The following is a 14,857-nucleotide window of genomic DNA, read 5'->3' as shown; positions in this document are numbered from 1 at the left end:
GATGGTCCAACCTGTGATGGATCCCCACGTCCATTTGTTCCTTGGACACCTCCAGGCATGGGGACTCCACCAGCTCCTGGGCAGCTTGTTCCAATGTTTAAGAACCTATTCTGTGGAGAAATTCCTGCTGCTGTCCATCGTGAGCCTGCCCTGGCCCAGCCTGAGGCCGTTCCTTCTGCTCCTGTCCCTGTTCCTGGGAGCACAGCCCGACTCCCCAGGCTGTTCCCACAAAGGCCCCCTGAGCCTCCTTTGCTCCGGGCTGAGCCCCTGCCCCGCTCCCTCAGCTGCTCCTGGGGCTCCAAACCCTTCACAGCTCTGTTCCCTGCCCTGGACACTCTCCAGCCCCTCGGTATCCTTTTAAAGTGAGGGGACCCAGCACAGGTGGTCAATCCCTGTTGTCAAAAGGCACCCTTTTGACAAGCCAGGTGCCATTGGCCTTGCTGCCCACCCTGGGCTCACGTTCAGCTGCCTGTCAGCCATCACCCCCAGCTCTTTCCCAGTGGCTCTCTCTCCTGCCCGCCGTGCTGCGCGCCTGGATGCGGCCAAGCTTCAGAACCCTCTGAGGGCCCCAACATGGCGGCGGCTCCTTCCCCGCCGCTCGCGGGAGCTCCGCCCGTGACGTCACGCGAGCGCGCCCGCGCGTCACCTGTCGGCGCGGTGACGTCACGCGCAGCGTCTCTCGCCGGTGAGCGGCGGCCGCAGCCTGAGGGGTCCGTGAGGGGCCCGGGGGGGCAAACGGGACCGTGCGGGAGGGTCTTGGAGCGGAGCTGGGCTGTGTGGGAGGGACCCGGGGCCAGCGGGGCTGTGCGGGAGGGTCCTGCACGAGTGAGGGGCCCAGGGGTGGAACGGGGCCGTGCGGGAGGGTCCTGGAGCGGAGCGGGGCCGTGCGAGAGGGCTCCGTACGGGTGAGGGGCCCCGGGGCGGAGCGGGGCTGTGCGGGAGGGCCCCACACGGGTGAGGGGCCCGGGGGTGTCGCTGCTCTGTGGGGCTCCGGGCAGCTTTTGCCGGAGTTACCGCTCTCCTGGGGCTGTCCTGGGGCTGCCGGGCCCGGGCGGAGTTCGGGGGTGTCGGTGCTTTTTGGGGGGTGCTTACCGCTCTCCCGGTGCCCTCCGGGTGTGTGAGGGCCTCGGGCGGCTCGGTGCTGGCCGGGGGTGACGCTGCCGCTGTGCCCGCAGGTGTGCCGCCCTTTCTGCTGCGCGTGTCCCACAGCGGCGGATCCATGTCTTTCCTTGTAAGTAAACCCGAGCGCATTAGGGTGAGTGTTGAAGACCTTCCAGCTTCCCTCGTGTCTCGGTAGAACGGGTCTGGCGCTTGTGCAGAGCGGCCGGGCCTGGAGAGCACCATAAGGGCACAGGAAAACTGATTTTAGGGTTGATGGCAGGACATGGCTTAAAAACCCTGCACTAAAGCCTTTATTGCTGGCACATACACCTTTAGCTCTTTGGGGTGCGCTGCAGAGGGGCTCTAATGGGCTTTGCAATGAAGAAAAAGAGCCATAAAGCTGCTTATTTTCAGTTGTTCTTTAAGAAGTAGCCTCCTCACCTGTGTCACAGTTTATGGTTTTTCCTTCACTTTGCTTGCAAAGCTAAACAGCTTTGTTTGATTCTGCTGTTCAGCAGAAAATGAGGAAATTTCCAGCAGCAGAATCACTTCTGATGCATTCAAATGGTATTCTTACATTTAACTTTTGAGTCATCATCACCTAAAGACTCATTGGTGCTTTCTAGGACTGGCTTCTCATGCACTGAACAGCATCAGCTCTTTATTAAACTATTTTGCTAAGTAGCAAATTCTGCCGTGGCAGTGTTTGTGATTAATGATATAACCAAAATATTTGAATTCTCAGAGATACCACCTCTTTGTAAATAGTGAAAGCATTTTTTAAACCTTTTACACCTAAAAAACCAACTTTTATTTGGTTGTATGAGGGGGTTGTTGCATACTGATTATTTTTGCTGTATGTGCATGTATAAAAACTTGTTTGAATGAATTAAATGATATTAACTTTATTGCAAGTGCATGTTGATTGGGAATAACAGCAGCACCTGTGTGGTTGCTGGGTGCATGTCATTGGCCCAAAAAGGGAATATCTTGTCCAAAATAAGGATGTCACTGCTGATACAGCAATCAATTTCAGACCACAACAGAATCTTTGAATTTGGGGCTTTTTTCTTGTGGGGAAGGGGAAAAAGAAACTTTTCTCTAGATGGAATAACTGATTATGTGGAGAATTTTTATTTCTTTCAGCGGTGGGTGTCTGAGAAGTTCATTGTTGAGGGATTAAGAGACTTCGAGCTGTTTGGAGGTAAGTTTTCCTCTTGTTAAATGACATTGCTAGAAATGTTTTATTTTAGCTGTAAAGCTTTGTAATTTCATAGTAAAGATGTATTTTATCATAAAAGAGATGATTAAGTCTCATTGTAAATCCATCATTCAAGCTGTCTAAGCCCAGAAATTTAAGGTGGAAATGTCCAAGATGTAGCAAGTTATTTGGAAATCATTTCCACTTATTGATAACAGCTGTAAGATAGTTCTGTATTGCTTAACATAACCACATTTTTTTTTGTATGCAAAAGATGTTTTGGGGTTTGGGAAGGTTAATTATAATTTTTTGAGTAAAAATGGATTTTGAAGCTGCTGATGCAGGAGCTGACAGGTTTGTGCTCTGCTTCAGCATAACAAACAAAGTTGCCCACTGGGATGCAGAATTCCTGATCAATGACACAGAAAACAAGCAGAGCACAGGGAATATGTCTAGACTTTGAGCTTCCAGGTGGATTAAAGGAATTTTTATTACTTTAAATAATAATAATAATTTCTTCTGTATGTAAGAGTCATCTTTGAATGTGTTTATAATCATAGAATTGTTCAGGTTGGAAGGGACCTTTAAAGATCACCAGGTCCTACCCCCCTGCAATAAGGAACATGACAGAAGGTTAATACTTAGAGTTATAATTAAAAAAAAAGTCACATTTATGTCAAAAATACAAACAGTAGCACTCTGTGAATCTCTTTGATCCTGATGTGCTGCAATTGTGTGTGCAAATTAAATGTCTTTCTATAAACCAAAACAAAAATAATGTACATTTGATACCCAAAAGGGTCATCCAGGGTTATTGACTTAGTTTTCCAGCTATATTTGAATGGGTGTCTGTTGAACACAACATGGTGAACAATGAATTTCTTTACTCCAGAGCAGCCTCTGGGTGACTCTCGGAGAAAAGTAAGTGACTTGTGCAGGCTGTGGTGCTGTGGTTCATTGCATGGAGATTATTCCTTGTGGAAGTTTGATTTTTCTTTTTATCTTAGTTATATATCTCATCTCTGTATTTAGCTCTACAAGTGTGGAAACAGGTTTCACCCTGGAGTGGAGGTTTTGGTGTGTGGTTTGCAAACTATATGTGAAAACTCAAAAATTTAAACTTAATCTCTTGGATTTCTATTTGTTTGTCATTCTCCTCCCCCCAGCCCTTCAAGGGTCTCTTTTTGAGGTGATTTAGTTCTGATCCTTCAGAGAAGGAAGGAAAAGTTTAATTTTATAGAACTTTTGAAAAGTGTTTGTTCTGCAGGCCCTGACTGCTCATTGTCTGGTTCATAATGAGCATTTAACACATCAAATATCACAATTAACAACAGAGTATCTTAATGTAAATGATGCCCCACCTCCCCACACCACAGGTGTGCAGGTGTTGCTGTAGTTTAAGATAATTACAAACACGAATTAAGTGTGATTGGATCATAACTGTGTCAGTTCAAGTTGCTTATAATTGATTTTTTCTGCCAGTGTCATTAATTTACTGGCACAAAGAAAGCTCAACATGGGAAATGTATATGGAATGTTTTATGTGAAATTGAGAGCAGGATTGGTCCCAAAGGAGAGCAGGATTGGACCCGAAAGGAGAGCAGGATTGGTCCCAAAGGGGAGCAGGATTGGTCCCAAAAAAAAGGGAGAGCAGGATTTGGTCCCTTTGGGGCAGGATTGGACCCAAGGTAGGGCAGGATTGGGCCCAAATGGGAGCAGGATTGGACCAAAAAAAGGGGAACAGTATTAGTCCCAAAGAGGAGCAGGATTGGTCCCAAAAAAAAAAGGAGAGCAGGATTTGACCCTTCAGGGCAGGATTGGGGCCAAAAGGGAGCAGGATTTGTCCCAAGGTAGGGCAGGATTGGGCCCTTTATGGCAGGATAGGTCCCAAACAGGTCAGGATTGGTCCCCAAAGAGGAGCAGGATTGGACCCAAAAGGAGAGCAGGATTAGGCCCAAATGGGAGCAGGATTGGTCCCAAAAAAAGGAGAGCAGGATTGGGCCCAAATGGGAGCAGGATTGGTCCCAAAGTAGGGCAGGATTGGACCCTTTAGGGCAGGATTGGTCCCCAAAAAAAGGAAGAGCAGGATTAGGCCCAAAGGGGAGCAGAATCAGTCCCAAACAGGGCAGGATTGGGCCCAAGGGAGGGCAGGATTGGTCCCAAAAAAAAAGGAGAGCAGGATTGGACCCTTTGGGGCAGGATTGGACCCAAGGGAAGAGCAGGATTGGTCCCCAAAGGAAGGCAGGATTGGTCCCAAAAAAAGGGGAGCAGGATTGGTCCCCAAAAGAAGAGCAGGATTGGTCCTTTTAGGGCAGGATTAGGCCCTTTTGGGGCAGGATTGGTCCCAAAAAAAAGGGAGAGCAGGATTTGGTCCCAAAGGGGAGCAGGATTGGACCCATGGAGAGCAGGATTGGACCCAAATGGGAGCAGGATTGGACCCAAAGAGAAACAGGATTGGTCCCAAGGGAGGGCAGGATTGGACCCAAAAGGGGAGCAGGATTTGTCCCAAAGGAGGGCAGGATTAGGCCCAAAGAGGAGCAGGATTGGTCCCCAAAAGGAGAGCAGGGTTTGTCCCAAGGGAAGAACAGGATTTGGTCCTTTTAGGGCAGGATTAGGCCCAAATGGGAGCAGGATTGGGCCCATGGAGAGCAGGATTGGACCCTCTAGGGCAGGATTGGTCCTCAAAGAGGAGCAGGATTGGACCCAAAAGGGAGAGCAGGATTGGACCCTTTAGGTCAGGATTGGTCCCAAGGGGGAGCAGGATTGGTCCCCAAAAAAAAAGGAGAGCAGGATTTGGTCCCTTTAGGTCAGGATTGGGCCCTTTGGGGCAGGATTGGGCCCAAATGGGAGCAGGATTTGTCCCAAGGCAGGGCAGGATTGGGCCCTTTAGGACAGGATTTATCCCTTTAGGGCAAGAATAGGACATGTATATGGAATGTTTTATATAAAATTGAGTAAATTCACACCTTTTTTGAAATTATTGAGTGTTAGACATGCTTGGATGGAAGGAAATTGAGATTAGCATCTGTTTTGGTTATTTCCAAGGGTTTTCTTGGGATTTACACACCTGCTGATTCTCATTTTGATCTTTTTATGTTTAATAAAAGCCTCTTTTTCCCACCAGAGCTGTAGAGAAAGGCACATAATTTGGGGAGGGGGATGGGAGGAAAATTTTGTTGCTTATGCTGAAGTGAGAGAGGGAGTGAGGAGATGGAGGGGAAGACAGCAGAACAAAACTGATATTCCCTCTTCCTGACTCAGATGAACGTCATTTGGCAAATGCAGATCCTTGCAAACATCACATAAGTGATTGTGTTATGGCATTTTTAGTTGCCTTTCAAAGATTAATTTCCTTTAAATCTACCTCAAATTAAACTGGACTCCCAAGCCAAAAGCCAGCTCTGAATGAATGTCATGCCATAAAAGTGGTCATATGGGACTTCATTTTGCAGCTGCTTTTGACCATACACCAAAAATTGTCCTGTGTGAAACCACCGAGGAGCTTTTTTGCAGTACCTCATAAATGACATTTCAGTTGAACTTTCTTTTTTTAAACTGTTGTATGATGTTGATAAATCTCTGGTTGAGCTCCTTTTGCATTAACTCTGTTATTGGTCACTGCTAACACGAGGAGAGGTGAGTGAAGACCTCAAACTGGAAGACTTTTCAATAGGGAATTCACAGTATTCTTTTCATTACTGCACAGCCTACACCATTAACATTAAATTTATTTAATTCTTTGCATCTGTTTTGTTGGCTTTTGCTCTCTCTGGAGTGGACTTTAATAAAGCAAACCACTTACATGTTGCTCAGTGTCTCACCAGCTGTCACTGCTCCATGAGTGCTTCCAGCTCCCTGCTTCCATCTCCTTGGTGGTGCCTTTGTGCTTCAGAGGTTTCTCTCTGCCTGTGTGTCTCTCCTGGCAGTCTTGCTGTTGCCAGGACTGTGAAATTGCTGAAAGAAGTCATGAATGGTAAAGCTGAGATCAGAATGGACAGGCCTCTTGAGCAGGAGTTCGAAATCCTGAGTGGGAAGTTGCTGCCTCTTCTGAGCCAAGAAACAGCACTGGGGTGTTCATGAAAGCAAAGGGTCTGGGAATGCTGCTCCCAGGGGCTTTAGCTGTGCTGAGATGGGACTGCTTGTGCTGAAATTATACCAAAGCACCACAAATCTTCATTTCTGCCTTTTTTCTTAATGGAAAACGCACCTATTTTAAATGCACCTATTTTAAAGGTAGGCAGATACCAAAACACCACAAATCTTCATTTTTGCCTTTTCCCTTAATGGAAAATGCACCTGTTTTAAAGTTAGGCAGATACCAAAACACCACAAATCTTAATTTTTGCCTTTTTTCATAATGGAAAATGCACCTATTTTAAATGCACCTGTTTTAAAAGTAGGCAGATACCAAAACACCACAAATCTTCATTTTTGCCTTTTCTCTTAATGGAAAATGCACCTATTTTAAATGCACCTGTTTTAAAAGTAGGCAGATACCAAAACACCACAAATCTTCATTTTTGCCTTTTTTCTTAATGGAAAATGCACCTATTTTAAAGGTAGGCAGATACCAAAACACCACAAATCTTAATTTTTGCCTTTTCCCTTAAAGGAAAATGCACCTGTTTTAAAGGTAGGCAGATACCAAAACACCACAAATCTTCATTTTTGCCTTTTCCCTTAATGGAAAATGCACCTATTTTAAATGCACCTATTTTAAAGGTAGGCAGATACCAAAACACACAAATGTTAATTTTTGCCTTTTCCCTTAATGGAAAATGCACCTATTTTAAATGCACCTATTTTAAAGGTAGGCAGATACCAAAACACCACAAATGTTAATTTTTGCCTTTTCCCTTAATGGAAAATGCACCTATATTAAATGCACCTATTTTAAAGGTAGGCAGATACCAAAACACCACAAATGTTAATTTTTGCCTTTTCCCTTAATGGAAAATGCACCTATTTTAAATGCACCTATTTTAAAGGTAGGCAGATACCAAAACACCACAAATCTTCATTTTTGCCTTTTCCCTTAATGGAAAATGCACCTATTTTAAATGCACCTGTTTTAAAGGTAGGCAGATACCAAAACACCACAAATGTTAATTTTTGCCTTTTCCCTTAATGGAAAATGCACCTATTTTAAATGCACCTGTTTTAAAAGTAGGCAGATACCAAAACACCACAAATCTTCATTTTTGCCTTTTCCCTTAATGGAAAATGCACCTATTTTAAATGCACCTATTTTAAAGGTAGGCAGATACCAAAACACCACAAATGTTAATTTTTGCCTTTTCCCTTAATGGAAAATGCACCTATTTTAAAGGTAGGCAGATACCAAAACACCACAAATGTTAATTTTTGCCTTTTCCCTTAATGGAAAATGCACCTATTTTAAATGCACCTATTTTAAAGGTAGGCAGATACCAAAACACCACAAATCTTAATTTTTGCCTTTTCCCTTAATGGAAAATGCACCTGTTTTAAATGCACCTATTTTAAAGGTAGGCAGATACCAAAACACCACAAATGTTCATTTTTGCCTTTTCCCTTAATGGAAAATGCACCTGTTTTAAATGCACCTATTTTAAAGGTAGGCAGATACCAAAACACCACAAATCTTCATTTTTGCCTTTTCCCTTAATGGAAAATGCACCTATTTTAAAGGTAGGCAGATACCAAAACACCACAAATCTTCATTTTTGCCTTTTCCCTTAATGGAAAATGCACCTGTTTTAAAGGTAGTGTGCTCTTCAAAGCCAGTTGAAAAGGTGGAACTGGGGAAGTGTGGCTCTAATTTACTGCCCAAGTACACTTAGAACCCAGAGGTAATTCTCAGCAAACTCCTGCCTGTGCTCTTTGCACTGCATTTGCCCTGGGCTGAGGGTAGAACAGCAAGTTCCCTGTTTTTCAGCTGTCACTGTGTTGTTTGCATCTTTCAGTGATGGAAATAAAGAACAGAGGCTGCTGTCATGGTAGGAAAAACCACAAACTTTTTCTGCTTCATGTACCATGAGAAAGGTCTGATAAAGGGCATTTGCAGTTGATGAAGAATGAGGTGGAAAAATTGAGCTGGTGTTCCAAATGCCAGGAGGAGTTAATGTGCTGGAAATTGGAGATAACTAAAGACAATTTTAGATACCACATAAATTTTAATCCCCTTTAGATCACTCTCCTTGTGACTGGACATTTGAAGGAGTTGGAAGGTATAAAAGAACTTGCAGGAACATTGAAGTTTATCATCTGCAAAATTCTGCAAGGGAAGATTTCAGTGTATGTAAATAAGGCAGAAAGCTTTATGTCAGATGGAGTGAGGGAATGAGGGAATGCTGCTTCCCTCAGTGGTCTGGGGGTGCTTTTTATCCCTTTTTTTTTATTCAGAAGCATTTATGCTTTGCAGTTTTTGCTTTCATTTGGAGCTTCTTTTTTCATGTGTGTCTGATTTTCTTCATCACTTGTACCATTCAGCTAAGCAGCTTCAGCTGTGTGGTTTATCCCAGGTGAGCAGCTGAGACCTGCAGCATCCACCAGGAACACCAAGGGTTACAGGGCAGAGAAGGGCTAAGAACAGCTGCCCTTGGCTCTGGCTCAGGCAACAGGCTGGTGCCACACAAGTTTGTAATTATAAGAGAAAGGCAGTGACTGTAAAGCAGATTTTAGGCTGTCCTGGGTAATAAAAATTGGCTTTATCAAAATATCCCTGAATAAATTCTCACTTACAGTGATTAAAAATCTACTTGTTACCTGTTTTGTAACACAGATGTCTGGATCTTCTGAAATGAGGCATCTCCTGAGTTTCAGTTGATAAATTTAAGGTTATTTTGACAGCAACTAAATCCTCTTCTGTATTCCTGTTATTTTGAAGTGTATGATAATGTGGGGCAGATGATTTTTCCAGCAGGTGATCTGGATTTCCTTTGACCTGACTTCATTTTCTTTCCTCAGACAAATGAGGCGAGCTCCGAGTCGATAGCTGCTTCCCCTAAAAGGGACACCATGAGCAACTTCCTGCCAGACAGCAGCTGCTATGAGTTGCTCACTATCATAGGTAATTCTTGAGGGCTGAGGGATCAGAGTCTGCTTATTTTTGATATTGGATGTCTGCATCTTTGGTTTTAAAATCATTTGAATAAAAAATGAGATGCCAATCCTAAAGGTTTTCACCTGAGGGGGATGTAGTGGGTCAGTGATGCTGGGGGTGCAGCACAGTCAGCAGAGGCAGCCTGAAATCTGTTCTTGGTGTTCATAGTCACTGTTCTTGCCTCAGTCCTGAACTGGAAGGACAGGATAATTCTGCTGGTTAGGAGGATTCCTCTCACTGGGATACATGCCAAGGAAGGTGGTATGGAAAAATTACTCCTTTTGATGGAACAGTTACTATTTTTTACAAGGTGAAAAGTAGTGAGGGTAAAGATTATTGAAGGGTCAGGGGCTGGAGGAGTTCTCTCAGTGCTTCCAAAAGCATTACTGAAGCTTTCATGCTTTCTCTTTCAGGCAGAGGCTTTGAAGATTTGATGGTTGTGAACCTGGCCAGGTATAAACCCACAGGAGAGTATGTCACAGTCAGAAGAGTGAACTTGGAGGCCTGCACAAATGAAATGGTCACATTCTTGCAGGTAATCCCACTCATCATGCAAGCTTAGAAGAGGACAGACAGCAAGAGCAGTGCCTATCAATATGCAGTCATGTTGCTGCATTTACTAAATTGAATCAAAATATCTTTTATTTTAGGGAGAACTTCATGTTTCCAAGCTCTTCAACCACCCTAACATTGTGCCATACAAAGCAACTTTCATAGCTGACAATGAGCTGTGGGTAGTGACTTCTTTCATGGCCTATGGTGAGTGGAGAGGGAGTACCTTTTTGTGACCCTCATGTTGTGTGAAATGAAATTGAAGAGCTGAAGTGTCCTTGGGGCTTTTGTTCTGACAGGTGGTGTTTTGTTTCTTTCTAGGTTCTGCAAAAGATTTAATCTGTACCCATTTTACAGATGGGATGACTGAACTGGCCATTGCTTACATTCTCCAAGGTGTCTTGAAAGCACTTGACTACATCCACCATATGGGCTATGTGCATAGGTATTGAGAAACACATTGGTCATTTATTTTCCTTCTGGTGCAAGTTCTTGGGAATAATACTCAGAGTGAGCAGAGGATGAATCAGACACAGAACAACATTAAGTTTTCTATTACTTTGCTGTTAGAGCCAATCAGTTTGATACTCATGGGAAGTGACATCACTGATCTTACTAAGCTGCACAAAAGTCTTGTGGAGCAAACTTATCCCAAAGACCACTGTCTATCTAAAATCACAATCCATAACATTTAGTCCTGCATTTCTCCTTGCCACAGAAACATTCTTTCTGAACTTGCAAAGGTGATGAATAGAATCCTGTTAATTGATTTTGCCCAGCATCCAAAGATGGTTGTTAGGAGTCTCAGCCTCCTGGTAGGAAGCTGATCAGGTACTGCCCTGTGCATTGAGCTGTTCAGTAGAGACCCTGACTGTTTTGTTCCTTTTTTCCCCAGGAGTGTTAAAGCCAGCCACATCCTGATCTCTGTGGATGGGAAGGTGTACCTCTCTGGCCTGAGGAGTAACCTGAGCATGATCAACCATGGGCAGCGACTCAAAGTTGTTCACGACTTCCCCAAATACAGCATCAAAGTGCTGCCTTGGCTCAGTCCTGAGGTTTTGCAGCAGGTGTGTTTAATGATGTGCTCTATCTGTAGAATTTTGGGAGCTCTTAGGGCATGCTGGAGGGGTGTAGAATGGGAGACATGAGAGAACCTGCAGAGTTGCTTTCTTGTGATGAGCTCTAGCCCTAGCAAGGGGAAGGGTACATGAATGCAAGGAAGAAGAAAGGGGAGAGGCTGAAGGAAACAGATTTGGGGTGAAAGGGCAAGTGGGTAGAATTTGATCTAGTTGACTCAACAGTTTAATTGTAGGCACCTCTACAGGTTGTCTCATTAACAAAGTGTTACGTCAGATGCAAGTTACCCAGGGCAGATGCCATCCCTGCAGGCTGGCTGATTCCAGTTACATAAATGTTACTCTTAACAAACCAAAAAACCCTCACCACTATAAACCAGTGTATCTGTGGCTTATGCTGTTCCTGTTTTAAACATTGGGTTTGTTGACTTGCAGTTGAAACCATGGGTATTGCCCATTCAATCACATCCAAGTCCCTGAAGCTAATTTTTCTTTTCCTTTTCGTGTAGAATCTGCAGGGTTACGATGCAAAATCTGACATTTACAGTGTGGGGATAACGGCCTGTGAGCTGGCAAATGGACATGTCCCATTTAAAGACATGCCCTCTACTCAGGTAAGGTTTGCAAGCTCCTTTCTCTCCTTCATCCTGGCACCTGGAGCTGCTTTGCTGCTCTGGGGCGTGAGCGCAGAAGGGTGTGCAGCCTGCATGAATGGGAAACCTTCACTGTGCTGTTGCTTGTGCCCCACCTGCTGTTGCAGATGCTGTTGGAGAAGCTGAATGGAACCGTTCCCTGCCTGCTGGACACCACCACCATTCCTGCAGACGAGCTGACCATGAAGACGTCGCGCTCCAGCGCCAACTACGGCGTGGGGGAGAGCACGGCCGTGAGCAACGCGCGCGCCGCCAACGGCGAGCCGGCCCTGCACCCCTACCTGCGCACCTTCTCCACCTACTTCCACAACTTCGTGGAGCAGTGCCTCCAGAGGAACCCTGATTTCAGGTAAAGCCCTGTGAGAGCTGCTCTCCCCACCTGTGCTGTCCTAGGGCTGGGTAAACTCTGGGAGTTGGCAGATATTGTTCACAGTTTTCTTTCCAAAAGTGGAGTGGATTGAGGGTGTGCCCCGTCTGTTGGGGAGAGCAGTCCAAGTGTGTAGAATGAGCAGCATTAACACTTTGAGCACTTCTGTGTGAGAGCCTGAGGAATTCCTTTGCAGCCTTCCTTGGAGGATGGGGCTATTTCACTATTGTCAGATGGTTACAAAAATAAAGGCATTAGTTATTATTCCACAACTGCCATTACTTCTCTAAAAGTCAATGTTATAGTAGACAGTACACATCCTCTATTTTAATATTTTGTGAAAGCCTAAACTATAATATATATTTACAACACTAAGATATACAATCGACACAGATATTAGGGTATTAACCATAAGAGGCTGACAAATGATACTATATCAAAAGAGATTACAAACTGTAATCTGCACATCAGGAAAATAAACAACTCCTGTTTCTGGCCCCTGTGGCACTGTGTTTACCCAGTTCCCATCACTGCAAATGGCTGCTCTTCAGCCAGCAGAGAGCAATGATGGGAAGTGATCAAAGCTGCATTTTCCTTTGTAGTGAGGGCAATCTGTAGCCATGACAGACTTTTCAGGGGTGCCCCACTGCTCAGGTGGTCCTTGGCCACATGTAGGGGCTGCAAGTAATGCAATTTAAAGGTTAGAAGAAGGAGGTTGAATTCCTTGCATAAAACATTATGTGATTGTAAATGCTTCATAAGCCGTGCTACTGCTGAAAATAGGGAGATACCCAACAGCTGAGAAATGGGAGAGGCAGGAAGGACCCTGCTCTTTTCTTATTCTCACTACCTGACTTCAAGCACTGCCTCATGTTCTTGTCTTCTTCCCTCATTCTTCTCCCTTCCACAGGCCAAGCGCAGGCACTCTGCTCAGTCACCCCTTTTTTAAGCAGGTAAGGAACTAATTTAGCTACAGGGAAATGCTTGGCTTTATCTTGCTGTGAGGGTGGGGATGTTGAGTTGCTGAATTTCCTGTGATCAGGAAGATTAAGTCAGTTTTCTGACTATTTGTAGTGCAGTGTGGGGATTGTCACATAGGCATCTCTTATCTAAGAGAGGTTCTAAATCTGCCTCTTTTGGAGCCACAACAGCTCTTCCCCTGCAGGCTGCTGAGTTCTGGGGCGAGGCAGTTCCAACCTGCTCCTTAAGGAGTCCAAAGGGTGCCCTGTGCGTTTCCTGTTGTTTGTGCCTGCAGAGCTGGGTGTGCAGCAGCACCTGAGCATTCCTGTGTCCCGTTCTGTCCTTCCTGTGCAGATCAAGCGCCGCGCGTCCGAAGCACTCCCTGAGCTCCTGCGCCCTGTCACCCCCATCACCAATTTGGAAGGGACACTGCCCCAGGATCCCAGTGGCATTTTTGGGTTGGTATCAAATCTGGAGCAGCTGGATGTGGATGACTGGGAATTCTAGAAAAATAGGGACTACACTGAGGAGGAGCTTTCTGGACATTGTAATTTATTGGTCCTGTTCATAAAAGCTGATGAATATTACACACAGAGGAGTTTACAGGTCCTTGGGAAGGAACTTCAACTGCCTGTTTACTTAAGAAGTAGCCTGGATACAGATGGACAGACCTGAGCTGGAAAAGGATCAACCCAAGGAGCTGTGGAATATTCCAGAAGGTGCAGTGCCCAGAGCCCCCATTCTTCCAGCTGAGCTCTGGTAGAGCACTCGAGGGTGTTGAGTGAGTCTGTGTAGTTATGGTCTCTATTTATGTGTTTCTAACAATCACTGGCTTCCTCACAGTTGAGGCTGCATGTCCCTGCCCTCTTTGGTTCTTTCTCTTTTAAGGGTGCCTTAGAGTTGAGGGGAGGTGGGCAGCTTTTAGTTTTGGGCATTCTCTTAGAACTAGTCAAGTTCCTGTAACAGTGTTGTCACAGGGCAAGTTTTAAGGGGGGAAAAAAGGGATTATATTCTTAGTTACTGCTTTGTGATGGAAAACGGGAGATCAAAGACAAGCTGATGCCATTCCAGGCACTCCTGCTGCACTGGGCATTCCTCTGCAGCACTGGATCCTTCCAGTCTGGAGAGGGCTTTTGATGCTGAGCACTCTGAACTCTGGGTCAGACAGGGCCTTCCAGCTCCCCTTCCAGCTTCCTGGGTCACCAGAGCAGAGTGGATGCCTGGGCAATGTACCAGCTTTTTTATCCCCTTCACTTGAACTTCATGTTAGCTGGGCTGGTTTCACAGCACCAAACACTCTTACCTGCCTGTTCTCAGTGACTCACCCTGGCACAGAGGAGAAGTGAATTGATTGTCATGCTGATCCTCTTGCTCACAACTCCTGTACAGAATTGAACTTTAACCTCTCCATGACCATTGCTGTTCTGCCTTCCCTCACTGACAGGTAAAAGCTGCTCCCGTGGCTCCCTGTGATTCATGGCTGTGTGACTCTGCCCTGCTGCTGTGGCAGCTCTCCCCCATTCCGTGCTGTTTGGTTTGTTTGGAGGTGTATTTAAGGCTTTTAGTTTGACTTTTTTTCCAAGGACCATGGTGCTGAAGGTCATCTGCTCTTTACTGAAGCACTGAGAATCCTTGTATAGGTGCAGTTGATGGGAGTAGTGGTGCTGGCAACAGGTCCTTCTTGTGTTTATAAATTGTACTTGAACCCAGATAAAGTTTGTTACTCTAGTTTTTTTTTCCAAAACAAATAAAATATTTCTGAAGTTGTTTTTTAAGTCTGCTGTTTGTGCAGGATGATGGAGTGAATCACAGAGGGTGACAGGCTGGCTGTGCATGCTTGCTTTTACCTTAGTATCAGGTCAC

At 45.1% G+C, this 14,857-nt stretch overlaps 1 protein-coding gene across 8 annotated transcripts; it reads left to right on the top strand.

Moving 5' to 3' along the window:
- The first annotated feature begins 593 nt into the window (after positions 1-593).
- On the top strand, positions 594-14,769 carry STRADA (STE20 related adaptor alpha). 8 transcript variants are annotated; one of them, XM_064733440.1, is made up of 13 exons: positions 594-685; positions 1,176-1,231; positions 2,248-2,305; positions 3,195-3,223; positions 9,251-9,353; positions 9,800-9,921; positions 10,037-10,145; positions 10,260-10,383; positions 10,834-11,005; positions 11,524-11,628; positions 11,775-12,016; positions 12,945-12,987; positions 13,349-14,767. In XM_064733440.1, exons 2-13 carry the CDS (start codon positions 1,220-1,222, stop codon positions 13,499-13,501), a joined length of 1,272 nt encoding a protein of 423 aa, XP_064589510.1. In that variant the 5' UTR covers positions 594-685; positions 1,176-1,219; the 3' UTR covers positions 13,502-14,767. The 8 variants fall into 8 exon arrangements, with proteins under 8 accessions (XP_064589510.1, XP_064589509.1, XP_064589514.1 ...); XM_064733439.1 differs by having other exon boundaries at positions 1,176-1,255; XM_064733441.1 differs by having other exon boundaries at positions 652-710; positions 1,176-1,255.
- The last annotated feature ends 88 nt before the right edge of the window (positions 14,770-14,857 follow it).

Source organism: Zonotrichia leucophrys, chromosome 27, assembly GCF_028769735.1.
Source record: "Zonotrichia leucophrys gambelii isolate GWCS_2022_RI chromosome 27, RI_Zleu_2.0, whole genome shotgun sequence".
NCBI lineage: Eukaryota > Metazoa > Chordata > Aves > Passeriformes > Passerellidae > Zonotrichia > Zonotrichia leucophrys.
Note: the sequence above shows the minus strand (reverse complement) of the source record. Positions and strands in the feature narration are given on the sequence as shown.

What these genes read in the sequence shown, in the direction of transcription:
- STRADA (XM_064733439.1), top strand. Translation starts at nt 1,220, where the DNA reads ATGTCTTTCCTTGTAAGTAAACCCGAGCGCATTAGG. An exon ending in GTAAACCCGAGCGCATTAGG is followed by an intron (nt 1,256 to 2,247) that starts GTGAGTGTTGAA and finishes TATTTCTTTCAG; the next exon opens with CGGTGGGTGTCTGAGAAGTT. An exon ending in TGAGTTGCTCACTATCATAG is followed by an intron (nt 9,354 to 9,799) that starts GTAATTCTTGAG and finishes TTTCTCTTTCAG; the next exon opens with GCAGAGGCTTTGAAGATTTG.